Source organism: Chiloscyllium plagiosum, chromosome 7 (assembly GCF_004010195.1).
Source record: "Chiloscyllium plagiosum isolate BGI_BamShark_2017 chromosome 7, ASM401019v2, whole genome shotgun sequence".
NCBI lineage: Eukaryota > Metazoa > Chordata > Chondrichthyes > Orectolobiformes > Hemiscylliidae > Chiloscyllium > Chiloscyllium plagiosum.
Window position 1 is genome coordinate 85,648,206 of NC_057716.1, and position 17,637 is coordinate 85,665,842.

The 17,637-nt window shown below is 41.7% G+C and overlaps 1 protein-coding gene across 1 annotated transcript in view; it reads left to right on the forward strand.

Annotated features, from left to right (window-relative positions):
• Nucleotides 1-12,068: 12,068 nt before the first annotated feature.
• Nucleotides 12,069-17,637, forward strand: part of LOC122551741 (kinesin heavy chain) — a 204,646-nt gene continuing 199,077 nt past the window's right edge. Inside the window, exon 1 of the mRNA XM_043694135.1 lies at nt 12,069-12,634. Within this exon, the coding sequence (XP_043550070.1) occupies nt 12,506-12,634 (129 nt within the window). The 5' untranslated portion in view covers nt 12,069-12,505. The remainder of the gene's footprint in view (nt 12,635-17,637) is intronic.

Here is a 17,637-nt window from a genome sequence, read left to right on the forward strand (position 1 = left end):
AAGTTTTATCAACAATCTTAGGCTACTGCAACCAGCTTATGGTATCTCATCTCTAATCTATAAAAAACACATCTTCTACGTGATGTGATCTCATTTAACAACTGGTCCAACTACCTCTTGAAGGCATGTGACCAGGGAGAATAGTAGCATAGTGGTTAGTTTACTGGACCTAATGAACCAAAGGACTAGGCTAATAAAGTGGAGTTCAAATCTCAGAATGACAGTTTAGCAATATAATTTGTTAAATAAATATAGAATAAAAATAAAAATAAGCATGAGTGATCTTTTAACTATTGAACTGTTGACAGCTGGACAGCTGATTTGCAATACAGAGTAAAGCTAACAATATGAGTTCAATTCTTCCACCAGTTAAGGTAACCATGAAGGACTCTCCCTCTCAACCTCTCCTTTGACTGGGGTATGGTGACCCTCAAGTTAAACCTCTCCCAGTAGTCTTTCTCTAATGGGAGAGTAGGACTATGATGACTTTAAATTAGAATTAGAATTCCTTCAGTGTGGAAACATGCTCTTCAGCCCAACAAGTCCTCCACATTGACCATCCGAAGAGTAACCCACCCAGACTCATTCCCCCACCCTACATTTACCCCTGACTAATGCACCTAATATTATGGACAATTTAGCATGGCCAATTCACCTGACCTGCACATCTTTGGATTGTGGGAGGAAACCAGAGCACCCAGAGGAAACCCACACAGACACGGGAGAATGTGCAAACTCTACATAGACAGTCACTCGAGGCGGGAATTGAACCCAGGTCTCTGGCACTGTGACGCAGCAATGCTAACCACTGAACCACTGTGCTGCCCCAAATTTATTTATTGTAAGAAACCCAAGTAATGCACTTGCGGGAGTAAATCTTCCTTCCTTGTCCATTCTGACCAATGAATAACTCCAGACCCACATGAGTGTGGTTGACTCCTAGCTGCCCTCTGAAATACTCCAGCAAGCCACTCATTTAAGGCCAATTATAGGGCGAGGCAATGAATGTTGATCTTACCATTACATTTCACATTATCTGAATGAATGAAAGTAAGTAGCAATGCACATGAGCTGGCGGTACATTACAGACATTCACTCTCTCGGTGAACAAAAGAGTTCAAATGGTTGCTGTGGTTTCAACAACACTAACTCTGGAACTAAAAAGAACATAGCTGCTATAGGTTCCTGAGGCTGTCTCCTGCTCTGTACCTTACCTTTAGCAGGAATTTAATCTCTGCTGACATGATGGCATCAGAATGGAAGAATTTCCATGGCATTTTCAGCTGAACATAATTTTTAAATCTTGGCATGATGACAACATAAGGATGGGAAAAAAAAGATTTCTGATCAACTAGAAAGAAGAAGATTGCAGATGATGCTCCGGTGGCTTTAGATACCAAATGATGATATATGGAAGCACCTCTTTCCATAGATAGAGATGTGGTTTTATCTTAAATCAATTTTACCAACAAATATATGAAAGCTACCCACGCTGCTGCTGATCAAGTGATTACACAATCTCCTTGAAGCCAAACTGAGGTGCTTTATTAACCTGAACTCATATGACACTGTGACATTGCCATGCCAAATCAGAATTATAATAAAACAAAAAACTGCAGATGCTGGATGGAGTGATTGGAAATAGGTCAGCCAGATGGACCTCATAGACTATGAGTTCCCTAATTGGGGCTAATAACCTGGTCTAATCAGGGAGCCCTGGCTGACAGATATAAACAGGAGTGTCAGGGCTTCTGTTTGCTCTAGGAGCAGTCCCTGAGCTAGGTGGGTCAGTGTCATGATCAATGCATGTGTAATAAAGGGTGACTTGGTAATAGGATGCCAGTCCTTGTGGAGTTACTTCACTGAAGATCTGAAACAAAAACAAAAGTTGCTGGAGAAATTCAGCGGGTCAGGTAGCATCTGTCGGGAGAAAGCAGAGTTAATATTTCAAGTCTGGTAACTCTCATCAATGTTCTATGATGAACAGTCAACTGCCTGAAATGTTAACCATAAATGGTGCCTGACCTGCTGAGTTTCATCAGCAATTTCCAGTTTTGTTTCAAAATAGAATTTTGTTGGTTTAAGTTGAACTCAGGTTATGCTGTGGTAATGCAAATTACATCATGGCAAAAATTGTTTAAGCCACACAATCAATATCAGTGTTTCTTATCAAAATGACAAGTGGTTCTAACACATTGTGCCTTGTTTACATATTCCTCATTCACTTCTCCTTTAACCACTTTTACAGTGAACTGCTGGGAATTGTAATTGGTGCAGAAACATACAAACATTGGAACAAGGTGCAAGTGTAGGCCATTCAGCCTTTCAAGCCTGCCCTGTCACTCAATAGGATAAGGACTACTCTGATTGTAACCTCAAATCCACATTCCTTTCTATGCCTGATAACGTTTCACTCCTTGCTAAATAAGAATCTATCTACTTCTGCCTTAAATATGCAAAAATGCTGCTCGCACCACCTTTTCAGAAAGAGAGTACCGCAGACTCTCAGCTTCTGAGTGAAAGAAATTCACCTTATCTGTATTTTAAATGGTGACCCTTGATTTTTAAACAGTGCGCCTTAGTTCTAGGTTCTCCCACAAGACAAGATGTCCTTTCTACATCCACCATGCCAATATCCCGCAGGATTTTATGTATTTTGATCAAGCTGCCTTTTATTCTTCTAAATACCATCAGAGATAATGTTAACATGGTTAACCTTTCCTCCTAAGTCATCCCACTGAACTGCTTCCAATACACTTTCATTCTTTCTTCAATAAGATTATCAATACTGTGCAGATACTCCAGTTGTGTTCTAACTGAAGCATAACTTCCCTACTTCTGTAATCAATTCTCCTCATGTTAGTGATAGGACTAAATTAACTTTCCTAATTACTTGTTGTAGCTGCATAATCTTTTCTTATTCATGCACAAGGGCACCCAGATCAACTGAATTTCATGAACTCTGCAATTGTTTATCATTTTGATTATTTGCTTCCTTTTTATTCTTCCTGCCAAAATGGATCCATGTCCATCTGCAACGTCCTTATATCGTCTTCACAATTTATTTTCCTACCTCTTTTTCTGCCATCAGTATATTTGGCAACAATACCTTCTGTCTTACCATCGAAGCTATTGAAATAAATTGTAAGCAGTTGAATACGTTGTATTGTTCCTTATGGAACACTATCAATTACATCTTGCCAACCTGAAAAAGACTCATTGATGCATACCGTCTGCTTCCTGCTAGCTAGCCAAAATTCTATCCCTGCCAATATGTTACCTTCTATACCATGAGCTTTTACTTTTCACAACAATCTTTGATGCAGCTCTTCATCAAATACCTTCTGGAAAAGTATAAACAGTATATTCACCATTATACGCAGCACATTCATGATTATACACAGCACACGCTCTCTCCTCAAACAGCTCCAATAAATTGGTTGAATATGATTTCTCTTTCACCAAACCATCTCGACTCTGATGATCACCTTGAACTTCTCTAAATGGCTGACTATTACTTCTTCAATAATAGGTTCTAATGCTTTCCCAATGATAGGTGTTAAGCTAACAGGTTTATAATTGCCTGTTTCTCCCTTTTCGAATACGCACTATCCTCTGATCTGCTGGATCCTAGTTAGAATCAAGGGAGTTTTAGAAGGTTAAAACCAACTACTTTACTAGCCATTTCTTTTAATACTTTAAGATGGCATCCACCAGGATCTGGGCTCTAGTCAGACGACAGCTTCAAAAGTATACTCAATAACACTTCACTGATGATTGGTCCTGTGTTCCTCTGTGTTATCTTTTTCCTGGTTTGCTACTGCTTGTTGCCTGTTACTTGCATATCTATAGTGTTGCAAAATACCTGCTCAGTTCTTCTGCCAATTCCTTATTTTACATTTTCATTCTACAGTCTCAACTTCTTCTTGAGCCAATACTCATTTTTTGCTTTTCTTCTTTTTCTTCTTCAAGTAGTCACGTAAGCACTTCTTTTCTGTGTTTGTATTTCTGGTTAACTTATATCTATAGTGTTGCAAAATACCTGCTCAGTTCTTCTGCCAATTCCTTATTTTACATTTTCATTCTACAGTCTCAACTTCTTCTTGAGCCAATACTCATTTTTTTGCTTTTCTTCTTTTTCTTCTTCAAGTAGTCACGTAAGCACTTCTTTTCTGTTTTTGTATTTCTGGTTAACTTCCTCTCATTTTTATATTCTTATTAGCTTTTTTTTAACCTTGTGTCCAATTTTCAGACCCATCACTTATCTTTACACTATTATGTTATTTTTCTTTGTGTTTGACACTGTCCTTAACAATTATAGTTATCCACAGATTGTAGATTAGTCCTTTGGAATTAAAACAAAATCATTAATGGGATGAGGATGCCACTAGCTGGGGCAGCACTTATTGCCCATTCTCATTGCCCTTGAGAAGGTGGTGATCAGCTGCCTTCTTGAGCTGCTGCAGTCCATTTAGTGTAAGTAAACCCACAATCCTAATAGGGAGAGAATTCCCTGGAATTTGCTTTGGCAACTCTGAGGAAAATTGAATATTTCCAAGTCAGGATGGTGGTGATTTGGAGGGGAACTTGCAGGTGGTGCAGTTTGTATTTATCTGCTGTCCTTGATATTCTAGATGGTAGTGGTAATGGGTTTGGACAGTGCTATCTAAATATCCTTGGTGAGTTTCTGCAGTATACCTTGTAGATAGTACACAGTGCTGTTACTGAGCATTAATGGTGGAGGGAGTGAATGTTTGTGGTCATGATGCCAAGCAGCCATATTGCTTTGTCCAAAATGGTGTCAAGCTTCTTGAGTATATTTTGAGCTGCTGTCATTCAGCCAAAGGGTGAGGGGGTACATTTCATCACATTCCTGACCTGTGACTTGCAAATGGAGGGCAGGCTCTGGGGTGATCGAGTGTGGTGCTGGAAAAAGCACAGCAGGTCAGGCAGCATCCGAGGAACAAGAGAGTCAACATTTCGGACATGACCCTAAGTGCCCATTGCTCCTCAGATGCTGCCTGACTTGCTGTGCTTTTTCCAGAGCCACACTTTATCGACTCTGACTCTCTAGCATCTGTAGTCCTCACTATCTCCTAGTTCTGACAGGCTCTGGGGAGTCAGGAGGCAAGTTAATGACTGCAGGATGCCTAGTCTTGATCTGTTCTTGCAGCTTCAGGATTTATATGGCTAATCTAGTTCAGTTTCTGGTCAACAGTAATCAACAGGATGTTGATAGTAATGCATTGATTGTCAAGGGGTTAGATTCCTTCTGATTAGAGGTGGCTATGGCTTGCTATTCTATACCGTGAATGCTACTTGCCATTTCTCAGAACAAACATGAATATTGTCCAGGTCTTGCTGCATTGGACGTGGTCTGCTCTGTATATGAATACATTTTCCTCACAAAAATCCAAGCCATATTAACCCATTCACAGATGTTAACTGGACTGCTCATTAATATGCATTTTATGTTTATTTCATGGGTATGGGCTCCATTCAGTATGACATTAAAAAACATTTTTACATTATTTATATTGTACATAGATCAGGGGACTGGAAATGTTTAAATGGAAGGCAGTGTTGCAGCTTGAGCTTTTGTTATTATTTTGAAATTACTGACATGGCACTACTATAGTTATGTCTAGTAGCATTAATTTAATAACACATCAGTTGTCTCTAGACTGTGACTTTTGATGCATTGTTGATATTCAACACTTGACATTGTTTTAAGCCAAACGTTGGGCATGCCAAGGGAGATTTCAGTTACTTTCCAGTTGTCAGTGAGTATAGTAAAAAGAATATTCCTATTGAGTAAAGACATTTGCTTAAGTTTTCAGATGCTAAAAGCTACAAGGATAGGAATGAGTTTTTGATCAAAAACAGGAAAAATGACTTGTATTTATATAGGTGAAAGTGAGGACTGCAGATGCTGGAGATTAGAGTCGAGAGTGTGGTGCTGGAAAGGCACAGCAGGTCAGGTAGCATCCGAGGGGCAGGACAGTTGACGTTTTGGGCAAAAGCCCTTCATCAGGAATGAGGCTGTGAGCGAAGGGAGTGGTGAAGTAAATGGGAGAGGGGTGGGGCTGGAGGGAAGGTAGCTGAGAGTGCGATAAGTTGATGAAGGTGGGGGTAATGGTGATAGATCAGAGGGGAGGGTGGAGCAGACAGGTGGAAGGAAGATGAATAGGTAGGACAGGTCATGAGGGTGGTGCCGTGTTGGAAGTTTGGATCTGGGATAAGGTGGGGGAGGGGAAATGAGGAAACTGGTGAAATCCACATTGAGACCATGGGGTTGGAGGGTCCCAAGGCAGAAGATGAGGCATTCTTCCTCCAGATGTCGTGTGGTTAAGGTGTGGCAATCGAGGAGGCCCAGGACTTGCATGTCCTTGGCAAAGTGAGAGGGGGAGTTGAAGTGTTCTGCCACAGGGTGGAAGGGTTGGTTAGTGCGGGTGTCCTGGAGATGTACTCTGAAGTGCTCCGCGAGTAGGCGCCCTGTCTCCCCAATGTAGAGGAGTCTGCATCGGAACAAATGGATACAGTAAATGACATGTATGGAAGCGCAGGTGAAACTTTGATGGATGTGGAAGGCTCTTTGGGCCTTGGATGGACGTGAGGAAGGAGCTATGGGTGCAGGTTTTGCAATTCCTGCGATGGCAGGGGAAGGTGCCAGGTGGGGAGGGTGTGTTGATGGGGGCATGGACCTGACTAGGGAGTTGTGGAGAGAACGGTCTTTACGGAAAGCAGATGGGGTGGGGAGGGAAATATACCTCTGGTGGTGGGGTCCGTTTGTAGATCGTGGAAATGGAGGAGGATGATGCGATGTATACGGAGGTTGGTGGGGTGGAAGGTGTGGACCAGGGGGGTTCTGTCCTTGTTGCGGTTGGAGGAGTGGGGTTCAAGAGCGGAGGTGTGAGACGTGGATGAGATGGGCTGGAAGGCATCATCAACCATGTGGGAGGGGAAATTGCGGTCTTTAAAGAAGGAGGTCATTTGGTGTGTTCTGTGGTGGAACTGGTCCTCCTGGGAGCAAATGCAGCAGAGGTGGAGGAATCGAAAGAATGGATAGCATTTTTACAGGAGGCACCGTGGGAGGAGATGTAGTCCAGTAGCTGTGAGAGTCGGTGGGTTCATAGAAGATGTCAGTGTTGAGTCGGTCACTGTTGATGAAGATGGAGAGGTCCAGAAAAGGGAGCGTGGTGTCTGAGATGGTCCAGGTAACCTTAAGGTCGGGGTAAAATGTGTTGATGAAGTTGATTAACTGTTCAATCTTCTCGTGGGAGCATGAAGTGGTGCCGATACAGTCATCAATGTAGCGGATGAAAAGTGGGGGAAATGGCGTCAGTGTAACTATGGAAGATGGACTGTTCCACGTAACCGACAAAGAGACAGGCATAGCTGGGCCCTATCCGGGTGTCCTTTCATCTGGAAGAAGTGGGAGGATTGAAAGGAGAAATTGTTGAGGGTGAGGACCAGTTCAGCCAAACAAATTAGAGTGTCAGTGGATGGATACTGGTGGGGACATCAGGAGAGGAAGAAACTGAGGGCTTGGAGGCCCTGGTCATGGCAGATGGAGGTGTACCAGGACTCTGGAAACAAAAGTGTTGGAGGAGGTGGAGGGCATGGATGGTGCCCTGAATGTATGTGCGGAGTTCCTGGGCCAGAGGATAGGACAGCATCAAGGTATGTGGAGATGAGTTTGGTGGGGGCAGCAGCAGGCTGAGTTGATGGGTCGGCCGGGGTGGTCAGGCTTGTGGATCTTGGGAAGGAGGTAGAACCGGGTGGTGCAGGATTCCCAAACTATGAGATTGGAAGCTGTGGTTGGGAGATCCCCTGAAGTGATGAGGTTGTGTTTACATAGCCCCTTTATGATCACAGGATGCCTTTTTCGCCAATTACTGCCATGTTAGGAAACAAACAGCTTAATTTACACATAAACGCACTTGCCAGCAGCAAAGAAATAGTGATTAGATTTTGTAATGGTTGAGGAATAAATATTGGTTGGGCATTGAGGTTAAGACATTTATTTTTATGCCTCTCTGAGAGGAAAGATAGGGCCTTAGTTTAAACATTTCTTCTAACAGACTTTATAGTAAGATTGAAAAGCTGACTGTTGAAATGAAATGTCCATTTTATGTTCATTTAAGCTTTCATTAAAGGAAATAAGAAATACAATGTGCATTTCAGAAAATAATTTTAAATATCTGTGCAAATTAAATATTACATTTTGATCTGCTGACTTGTTTTACATTTGCATAACTTCATATCTTACAATAAATCATTCTTAATAGTCTAGCTTGAAACATAAAATCTGTCATCTCTATTTATCAAACCTATCAGGAGGTACTCTGGGCACCTCAGGCATCTGTGCAATGTGTAACTGCAGGAAGTGGCAATCATGAGCTGTTTATTAGCATTCCTGGGGCAAGTCAATAACTCCAGCAGTTTCAAGCACAGAAGGAAGCCTATCATGTCTTTGCTCACTCTTAACTAGAGCAATTCATATGCTAGTTGCTTGTGGATCCAACTATGGTATAATCAGTGCCAGGTAGAAAATGAATATGACTGCTTTGTTTCTGAATTACGTTCCTTGGTTTATGAACTCAAAGGTGTTATAGCCCTTTGTCATGACCATTGCTGACTTATGTATATACATCTCCGCTTGTCTCATGCGTCAATCTTTTTGTAATTTTACACTGTAATTTTTCCTAATGAGACTATCTTCACACCACCCTCTGCTAAACTCAGTGGATCTGTGTGAACTTGAACAGCTGGTCTCATAGAAGCTACAAAAATAGGAGATTGCAACACACAGCTCAAGCTCCAACTGTTAGCAGGTTTATCTCTAATTACTATATGGACAATTGACATTCAAAGTTTCAATATTTTGGCCTCCAACGCAGTTTGTGCATTTTCTCAATAGTTTTTGATTTCTAATTACCTGTGCATGTTCCCGACAAAGTCTCCAGATCTATTAGTAGGGATGCTTGATGTGTTAGGAGAAAGTGAGGACTGCAGATGCTGGAGACCAGAGTTGAAAAATGTGGTGCTGGAAAAGGCCAGGCAGCATCCGAGGAGCAGGAGAATCGACGTTTTGGGCATAAGCCCTTCTTCAGGAATGCTTGATGTGTTACCCCTGACAGTCTCCTATCACAACCAAACTCTAAGTAAAGCTTTGCTTCACGAGTTTGCTACCAACCATATGAACTACGTGTCCTGCCCAGTGAAGTTGATTTTGAATCATTAGTCCAAGTTAGCTTGGAAGAGATGTTGATGTTGGGATTGTCTTTCTTGCCACTGCATTTGGAAGACCCTGTGAAATGCTTCACTGCTTATAACTACAGTGTTTTGAGGTGCTTTTCGGTCCAAGTCTTGGAAGCACACAGGAACTCTGTCCATGAGGTATCACTGCCAGCTCTGTTAGAGGGCCACTTCCTCCCATGAAGCACAGGGAAAGGCAATGAAGCAACCTATCTTAAACTACCATAGCTGGCAAAGCGATTGAACACCTGCTATTAGTACCATTCTGCACTATAATCTAGCCAACCAAACTGACCAATCCCTCTGTATCAGCTGTGCTCAGGTAGTAGTGCCCTTGTCGTTGAGTCACAAAGCTGTAGGATTAGCTGCTCAAGGACTTGAATTCAAAAATAACAACTGACACTCAATGCCCCATCTATTTTTATCCAGTGCTTTCTTAATAAAGATTAAATGTGTGGGAACCTCCAGTGTATTTCACTGCTCTGTGGCTTAAAAATGATATCAGTGGCACTCCACTGTCTTGCTGCAATGTCGATCATGCTGTCTTTTCGATGAGATGTCAAACCAAGGTACATTGCTCTCTGAGCTAGATGTCCAAGAACACATTTTATCATTTTGAAGTTAAAAAGTCAAACAGCACAGAAAGAGACACTTCATGGCATCATGACTAATGACTAGTCTTGGTCCATGATGATTTGATGACCCGAGCTCTCATTTACTGGAACTACCTGTCAATCAGGCCTTGTCAGGCTTGTAACACTGATGCACCTTAGCTCTGTCATAGACAAAGAGAGTTTTATCTCCCTTATGTCCTTATCCTCATTTTCAGAAGATGGCCCCAATTCTGCCAGTTCCTCAGCATCCAGCACATCACCTCATCGCCTGCTTCAACTGGGTAGAGCACAGTAAGACAGGATTACGTGGTACACTCTGTCTGGGGAGCATCCCCCAACACCCCAGACTGGTCCATGAAATGGACTTAACAGTCCTATGGACTGTCCCACTCAGGCCCTGTCTGAAACATTTGCAATATTGTATCTGTGGCCCACATCAGTAAGGGATTGTACAATGGGGTCATGATCTATTGTTGCACTGGGTACCCTTGTCCCCCAGTAGCAGCCTTAAAATGCGCCTGGACCCTCAAACACACAGGGTCAACAATAGAGCTCCAGGATATAGGAGATGTGCAAATACAAGGGCAGTGGGCACACACGTTGAGGGAGATCATAGATCACCTGCACATTAATTGAGTGGAACTCCTTCCTATTGATGAATTCTGCAGCATTCTGAAATGGCCCTCTCATTGTGTTTACTATCTATGGCACCTGGGAAAATGAAATGAACTGCTGTTTTCTTGCACAGATAATATTGGTCTTTGTCCAATATTATGACTGAGAGATCCTATACTGGTGACCCATTGCTACCTGAAATGATCCAGTCACGCAGAAGTTCAAAGCAGCTGTCACCTACTGCAGCCACCGGCAGAGGATGACTTCCCTCTCCTGCAGCTCTCAGAATCCACTTTGGCAGCAGGTATGATTCATGGCTCTGGCTTAAATGCAAATCAGCTAACAGGCTTTGCATAGCAGAAGGCAAGTTATCATGCCGTTAGCATTCAGGTGGGGGCTAAGTTTGGGTATGCTAAAACAGCAAGTTAGCAGCCCTGAGATGCAACTTGATTCAATCTGTGAGCTGCGTGCCTGTACCGCCATTCAATATTAGTTGCTGGTGTGCCATATAATACAAGTCTGTGCTTTCTAAATGGCTACAAATGGACCAGAGAGGTGCCACGATCATCATGAGGGGTTGGCAAGTTCAAACACCAATGTCCATTGCTAAGAGGTGTGTGTAACTGATGACCATGGATAGCACCCTGAGATGGTGTTTGGTCCTAAGCAACAGGGTCTGGTCACTGTCAGTTCGAGAATTCTCGAAGTTTAGCTTGTTTGGCTCATTTTGGTAAGATAGGCTGCTAAGTATTAATGAGGTGAGCTGCTGTGATAATAAGGCACTTAACAAGCATTAATCCTCCTTAATTGGCAACTCACTGCTGTTTAGCGAGAAACTGGCTTTGCTGCTCAGCAAATGCATGCAGGATGCAGTGGGCTGCTCTCGACATTTGAGATAGGCCTCACTGAACTTGTCCAAGTCTGCCTAAAATGTAATTCATGTTACTTAGATTCCTATAACATTCTACTCAATGTGTCTATTTATCAGCCAGCTGGAGAGCACTAAGAAATGCCCTGGATGAAGTTCCAGCTTTTTGGTTCTCAAATGTGACTATTTCTAACTTAAGGCATAGCACAGCTAACTGCAAATGAACAGTCAACCCATAGATCAAACCATGAAGATCTTCAGTACTGTCCGATTTCCACCTGAGATTTAAAATTTAAAATTCTTGGAAAATATGAATACAGTGATTTGTGATATCTTCTAGCTGTCTATCAACCATCGAATGACCATCTTTAATTCCCTTTCCTGTTAAGTGGGAGACACTGAACTATTCACAAGATGCATGAAAAAAACTATTGTCTGTGAGGCTAGCAGCCAAGCCTGCATTCAGAGGGGAGGGAAAGAAGCTGGACTGTCATTCCTTCTCCCATTACTCAGGCTCTGCACAGAGGCTTGGAGGGGAGTTGAGGTGGGGGGCATTCTCAATGTAACCTAAGGCAGTTAGATGTCTCACCCCTAACACCGGGAAGTGTTGATTCTTTTGCAGGCAGACCCCCATTCGCTGGAACTCCATTTCCCAAGGAGCTGCAGTCTCGCGAGAGGAAGGCGGGGGGGAGAGCTGGCGGTGAGGTAATGATGTGATGTCAGAAAAGCCTGCGAACAGCAGAGGAGCTGGAACAGAGGAGAAGGTCTGTGGTGCTGATGCGAGATGGCAGGGAGAAGGCGAAGATGCTGAACCAACAAGGAGCGTTGTCCGCCCTGCAGAGGCAAAGAATGACCTTGAGAAGTTAATGCATCCATTGCGAAATGCTGCTTTCTTTCTTATTTCACTGAAATAGCATATTAATAACCCGCTGATTCCGGTTTATTTTTGCCTTTTAAATGTTATATTTTGTAACTAGCACATTTTGCAGCCCCGATGCAGAAATCCTCGCATCAGTGACTGCTACCATGTTCAGCTAGAGGGGAAGGGGAGCGAGCTCCTGCATTGCCTGCGTTGGAATATATTTTTTTCCCTTTGCCTCCTCGGGGGGTTTGGTTGTGATCCCGTGTTACTGTCGAAAGGCGAGAGATGGCGGACCCAGCCGAATGCAGCATTAAAGTAATGTGTCGATTCAGGCCACTGAGCCCAGCTGAAGTCTTAAGAGGAGACCAATTCATCCCGAAATTTAAAGGCGACGACACCATCAATCTTTTAGGGGTAGGTTTTATTCTTAAAATCGCCCGTTTTGGGGAAAAAAATCCGTGAAAGTTTTTCTTATATTTTTTAGCGGGGAGGATTGGATTTTGTTGAAATTAAAAGTTCTCCCGTGTAGAATTAAACGGATTATGTCCCCTTTGTTGGCAGGGCAATCGCTGTCATTCAGTTTTCCGTTTCTGCTGTCAGGGCACAGTCGCTGTGTCTAGGGCGTTATGAAATCCCGGTGTCATTATTGCTCAGATTTGAACGATTGCTTTACGTCCTCCGCTAACCATTTTTAAAGCACGGTTCTGCATTGTGTCTTACCGATGATCAGGCTCCAAGTTCCAGTCAATCAACCTGCCTTTTCGGAAAGATTTCTAACTTCCAGGCAACGCCGCAACTAAAACAGAGAGAAAAAAAATTGTTTTTCTTTTTAAGCGGAAAATTTATGCTTGGATTCAGGGTCTCCCTACTGGGAACCTAAGCATTTCAGAAAACAAGGTGGGTCATGCGAGGAAGATAATCTCAATGTACTTTTATACAATTTTGGCAGCGTCACATTTTTCTATTGCCACACTTCACATGATATTGTTGGGGAGGACAGGGTGGGGGAACCTGCCGTGTCCCAGTACAAAGATGGGGAATTATTGACTCCGGGTTAGCTACCCCGGCTTTATGCATCCGGTAGTAACGGGATCAACTATTTAATAACTCCTATATTTCGCAAGAACAAAGTGCAATCCACCCAAATCCCTTATTGCTCTGTCTCTGTTTCTTATGCTCTGGTGCAGCCTGAAATTGATGTACATGATGTCATCTGAGCACAGAGAACATGCGCAGTTCTGCCTGCTGTAGCAGTCAGCCACACAACTCATTTGTAAAGCCACCCTTTCTACATTACTTTCACTTAACGGTTACTGAATTAATTTCTTGATTGAACCCCCCCCCCCCCCACCCCTTCAAGTGCTCCTCCCCCCCCCCCTCTCTCGAAGGGACTGGTGATCCTTGTTGGGCTCTAGCTCCCTTGGGCATTTGCCCTTCTTTGCCCCTCACCCACTGTCATTCTGCTTGACTGTCGATGGATGCTACAGTCAAGTATATTCTGATCACGCGTGACAGATCCACTTTCTACTGGGCAGCACTGTCGTGATTAAGATCAAGGGTTGAGGCAGATTTTTTTTCCCATTCCCAGTTTTAGACACATGAAGACAATTGAAGCAATGCAAATTACTGTGTTACCTGAGATCAACCAATTTAGCACTGACTGACCATCTAACCATTAAGCTGCAGCTGCACCAATAAATATATTCTGTATTCCAAAGGCTTTAATATATAGTGTACTATTAATATATTTTGTTCAGCCCTACAAGTCTATGCTGGTGTTTATGGCCTCCTTGCTGCATTCTTAATCTAAGCCTATTAAATTATTTATTTTCTTTTTATATGCTTAACCAATTCACCACACCGCAATGTACTGCATTCCTTTTTCGTTCCACATTTTGGAACAATACAAAGGTGGAACAATACATATTGCTTGAATTCCCAATGGATTTTTGGAGTCTGAATTATACCTATGCTGCTGGTGTTGATTGCTCCCACAAGTGGAAATATCTCTGTCTACCTTATCAAAACCCCTTCTTGATTTTAAAGATCAATCTGCCCTCCGCCTTTACTTTTCCCGAGAGATGGCCCTGGGCTGTTCCACCTTTCCAAATTAAATATATCATTTCAGTTTGGGGAGCATCCCTGTACAGTACATCCCTTTTGAGTGGGATTAAGGGCTTAGTTGATCAAAGAAAAGGAAAAGACGAAAGTTGGTATGGTATGTGAGAAGAATCCTCAACAAAAATAAAACTTCTCCCTATTACATATGACCTTACATGTGGATTAACAACACAGATCCATTGGAAAACAAATGAGACAGCAGAATTCTTTGAATTGAAGCCAATGAATAAGTAGTTCTGCAGTTATAACAAGCTAATTATCTTGCCAGCCCTTGGTAATGTAACAAATATGTATTCATAAGACAAGCTGATTTTTTTTTGTCCATCCTGTGAAAGTAACTTCACACATCCTTGATTTACACTTCCTGAAGTATTGTTGGAATCAGTACAGCACCATATTTTCAAATTTTAAACTTTAAGGAGATCTCAGGGAGTCAGCAGGAAGAGACATTGGCAGATGCTTAGCTAGCATAATCAATTACAGTACCACTTGAATGCTAAGGTGTGCAGTTCTAATTGGACTTTTCCACTTCGATTTAATAGGTGCAAATCTGGCAGTATACATTTTTGGTCTTGACTTAGGCTGTGAATCACACTGGTGGGAATTTACTGCTACCCAACTGACTTCCTAGTCTGATATGTTTAACAATAAATGACAATGCAGAACACAGATTTATTAAGTTTTCAGAAGTATTCTTATTCAGTGAAATTATGGAAAAAATTAGAACTCCTGACTTTTTGGGCACTGAATTTTCTGTTCTACTGCTTTGGGACATATTTGTGGCAAAATGAGTGAATTTTCTATGTTTTTTTATATGATTTATGGAAAATAAATGAAAATGTAATTTAAACCTCAGTGTGAACTACGCACATTACAAACACAACATTGGGAAACAGGTGTCTGAATGTAGCAGCTGTGGCACAAATTGAATGATGACTGTTAAAGTTGGAATTTATCTTGGAGAATAACTAAGAAGGAAATCTCACACACAGAATAGAATGGGAATGAGAGCAGTGCAATAATGGGAGAGCTTAGAATGGAGTTTGTGCTAGCATTGGAACATTTTAACTTACTGTCAGTAGGTTGGAAAAAGAATGACTCATGGTCAAAAAATGAAGAAGGATTTAAAGGATAGATATTCTGGAAAGAAACCAAGATAGGCAATTGAAAAATGAGTGAAAGCAATACTTAGGCTATGAAATTCCTGTATATTTTTAAGAGACAAAATGGTATCTCAATGGCTGAAATATAGAACAAAGGTAAGTAGGATAGAGAGAAGTTTTGGAGCAGACAAAAGCTGACTATTTGTGTTTGGGCTCTTTGAGCTTGCTACGTTGTAAAGTTCAAAGACCCACAATATGTACCTATACAAAATATTCATGCAAAAGCTCAGGTACCTGTGTTAATGCCAGTTGGCAGTAATGCCAGTTGGCTTTGGAACAGTTTCTTCTAATTGAAGTTGTTCTTTAATCTGCTGGGAAAATTTATTTGGGCACACTTGTAATGTTAAAAGATTAAATTGGACTATCTCTGTGGACAATAATGAAATGTTAAAGGGTTATACTGTACTGTCTTCCTCCAGAAGCTGAACATTCTGGAAGTGGGTGGGGACAAAATTCATGAAGGAATGCGGATGACTCCCACTTCATTTAGGTAGTAATTTGCTATTACTCCCCTACTATTATCAAATTAAACTCTCATTCAGTCCCTTCCATTCAGAAATATTTTCATAGCCACGCCCCAGCCAATCAGGTTTGTTTATGTGATCATTCCCCCGATACTGAAGCCTATCACACCTACATTGTCAGGGGAAGTAGCGTAGCCAGAATTCATTTATAAGGCTATCCGAAGCTAGGATATATCATACCTACATTGTCTTGGAATCACTGAGTCAGGAAATCGTCTGCATAATGATTCCCCAGGATTAAGGCACTTACATTTGCATTATCTCTGAGGATGACCTCATCCTACCATTGTACTTGGGGTAACATATGGGGTGGGGCGGTGGGGTGGTGGCAGGAGTATTTGTGAGCATTAACAACTGACCTGTGTAAATGGGATATGTTTCCTTTGTTCGGTACCTCATTTTGACGTGACTTCACATGACCAATGAAGAGCGTCAGAGGGGTCACCTAGCTTGTACAAGCTTTATTAAACTTTAACTGTTTGCAGAAGTTGGTGTGTGTGAGTTGCATCTCATGTGTGAATCCTTGGGAAAAGAACCTAACACACTGGTATGTACATTAATTCCCCATTTACTGCCATTTGATTGTGGCAGCTTTTCTGTCCAGACTGTTCATGGATACTTCAAGAACTGTTTCCAGTAATGCTTCTAATGATAGATATGGGAAGAGGATGAATTTTCCAGAAAACAAATTCCCTGAAGCATTAAAAGAGGAAAGCAAGTTTTGCTTTGACGAGCAAGAATATATTTTAAAAATGAGAGCATTTCCATGACTAGTGGAGGTAATTTATAAGACAAATTTGAAGAGCAAAAGATGAACTCATACAGGTTTGCAAAATAACTTAAGACCATTTGAGAATCTCTCTCCTTTTGGATAATTGATTTTTAAAGGCAAAGTTAGGATACAAAACAAAATGAAGGGTAATGCTTTCTCTCTAAATTGTACTTGCAAATCAGGGAATGGTTTCTGATCTTACTGCTCTATGTACATAACTGGCAAGGACATGTTGGAGTAAACAAACCTTTAATTCTACAGGCAAAAATCTATTTGCACTGTGGCAAAAAGAAACGGTGAAATTATAATGGCCATCACCCTTGACAATTCTGAAGCAGTCACTTGTTTCTACCTATCTGAAAAGGACTAATCAGGTGAAAAATATAAAAATGGCAGCATTTCTAGTCTGTGCCAAAAAGATTGAATGTAAAGAGTAAAACTTCACAGCATGCTTTCAGCAATATGGTGGTGTTGCTATGGAGACAGGAAATTGAATGGTACTGAATTGTGGAGCCATTGAAAAGGGAATGAGATTGCACACTGCTTTCCTGTTGCATGGCTGCTGACTTAGCCTAGTCTTCAGCCCAAGTGATAAAAGCATTTGTTTTTTTTGCTGCCTTCAGAGCAGTAAACCAATATAATAGAACCTTCCACCAATTCTGTTCAAATAGCCATCATGTTCTAGAATGGAATTTGTCATGCACTTGACATTTTGTTTCTTGGACAATTTTTCTTTAGGGCTACATCATCCTCCAGGAAAAAAATAATAAAATGATTCAAGGGGATTTGTATCTTAAAACTCTTCAGTGCTCACCAGAGTAAACGATAGTACATTAC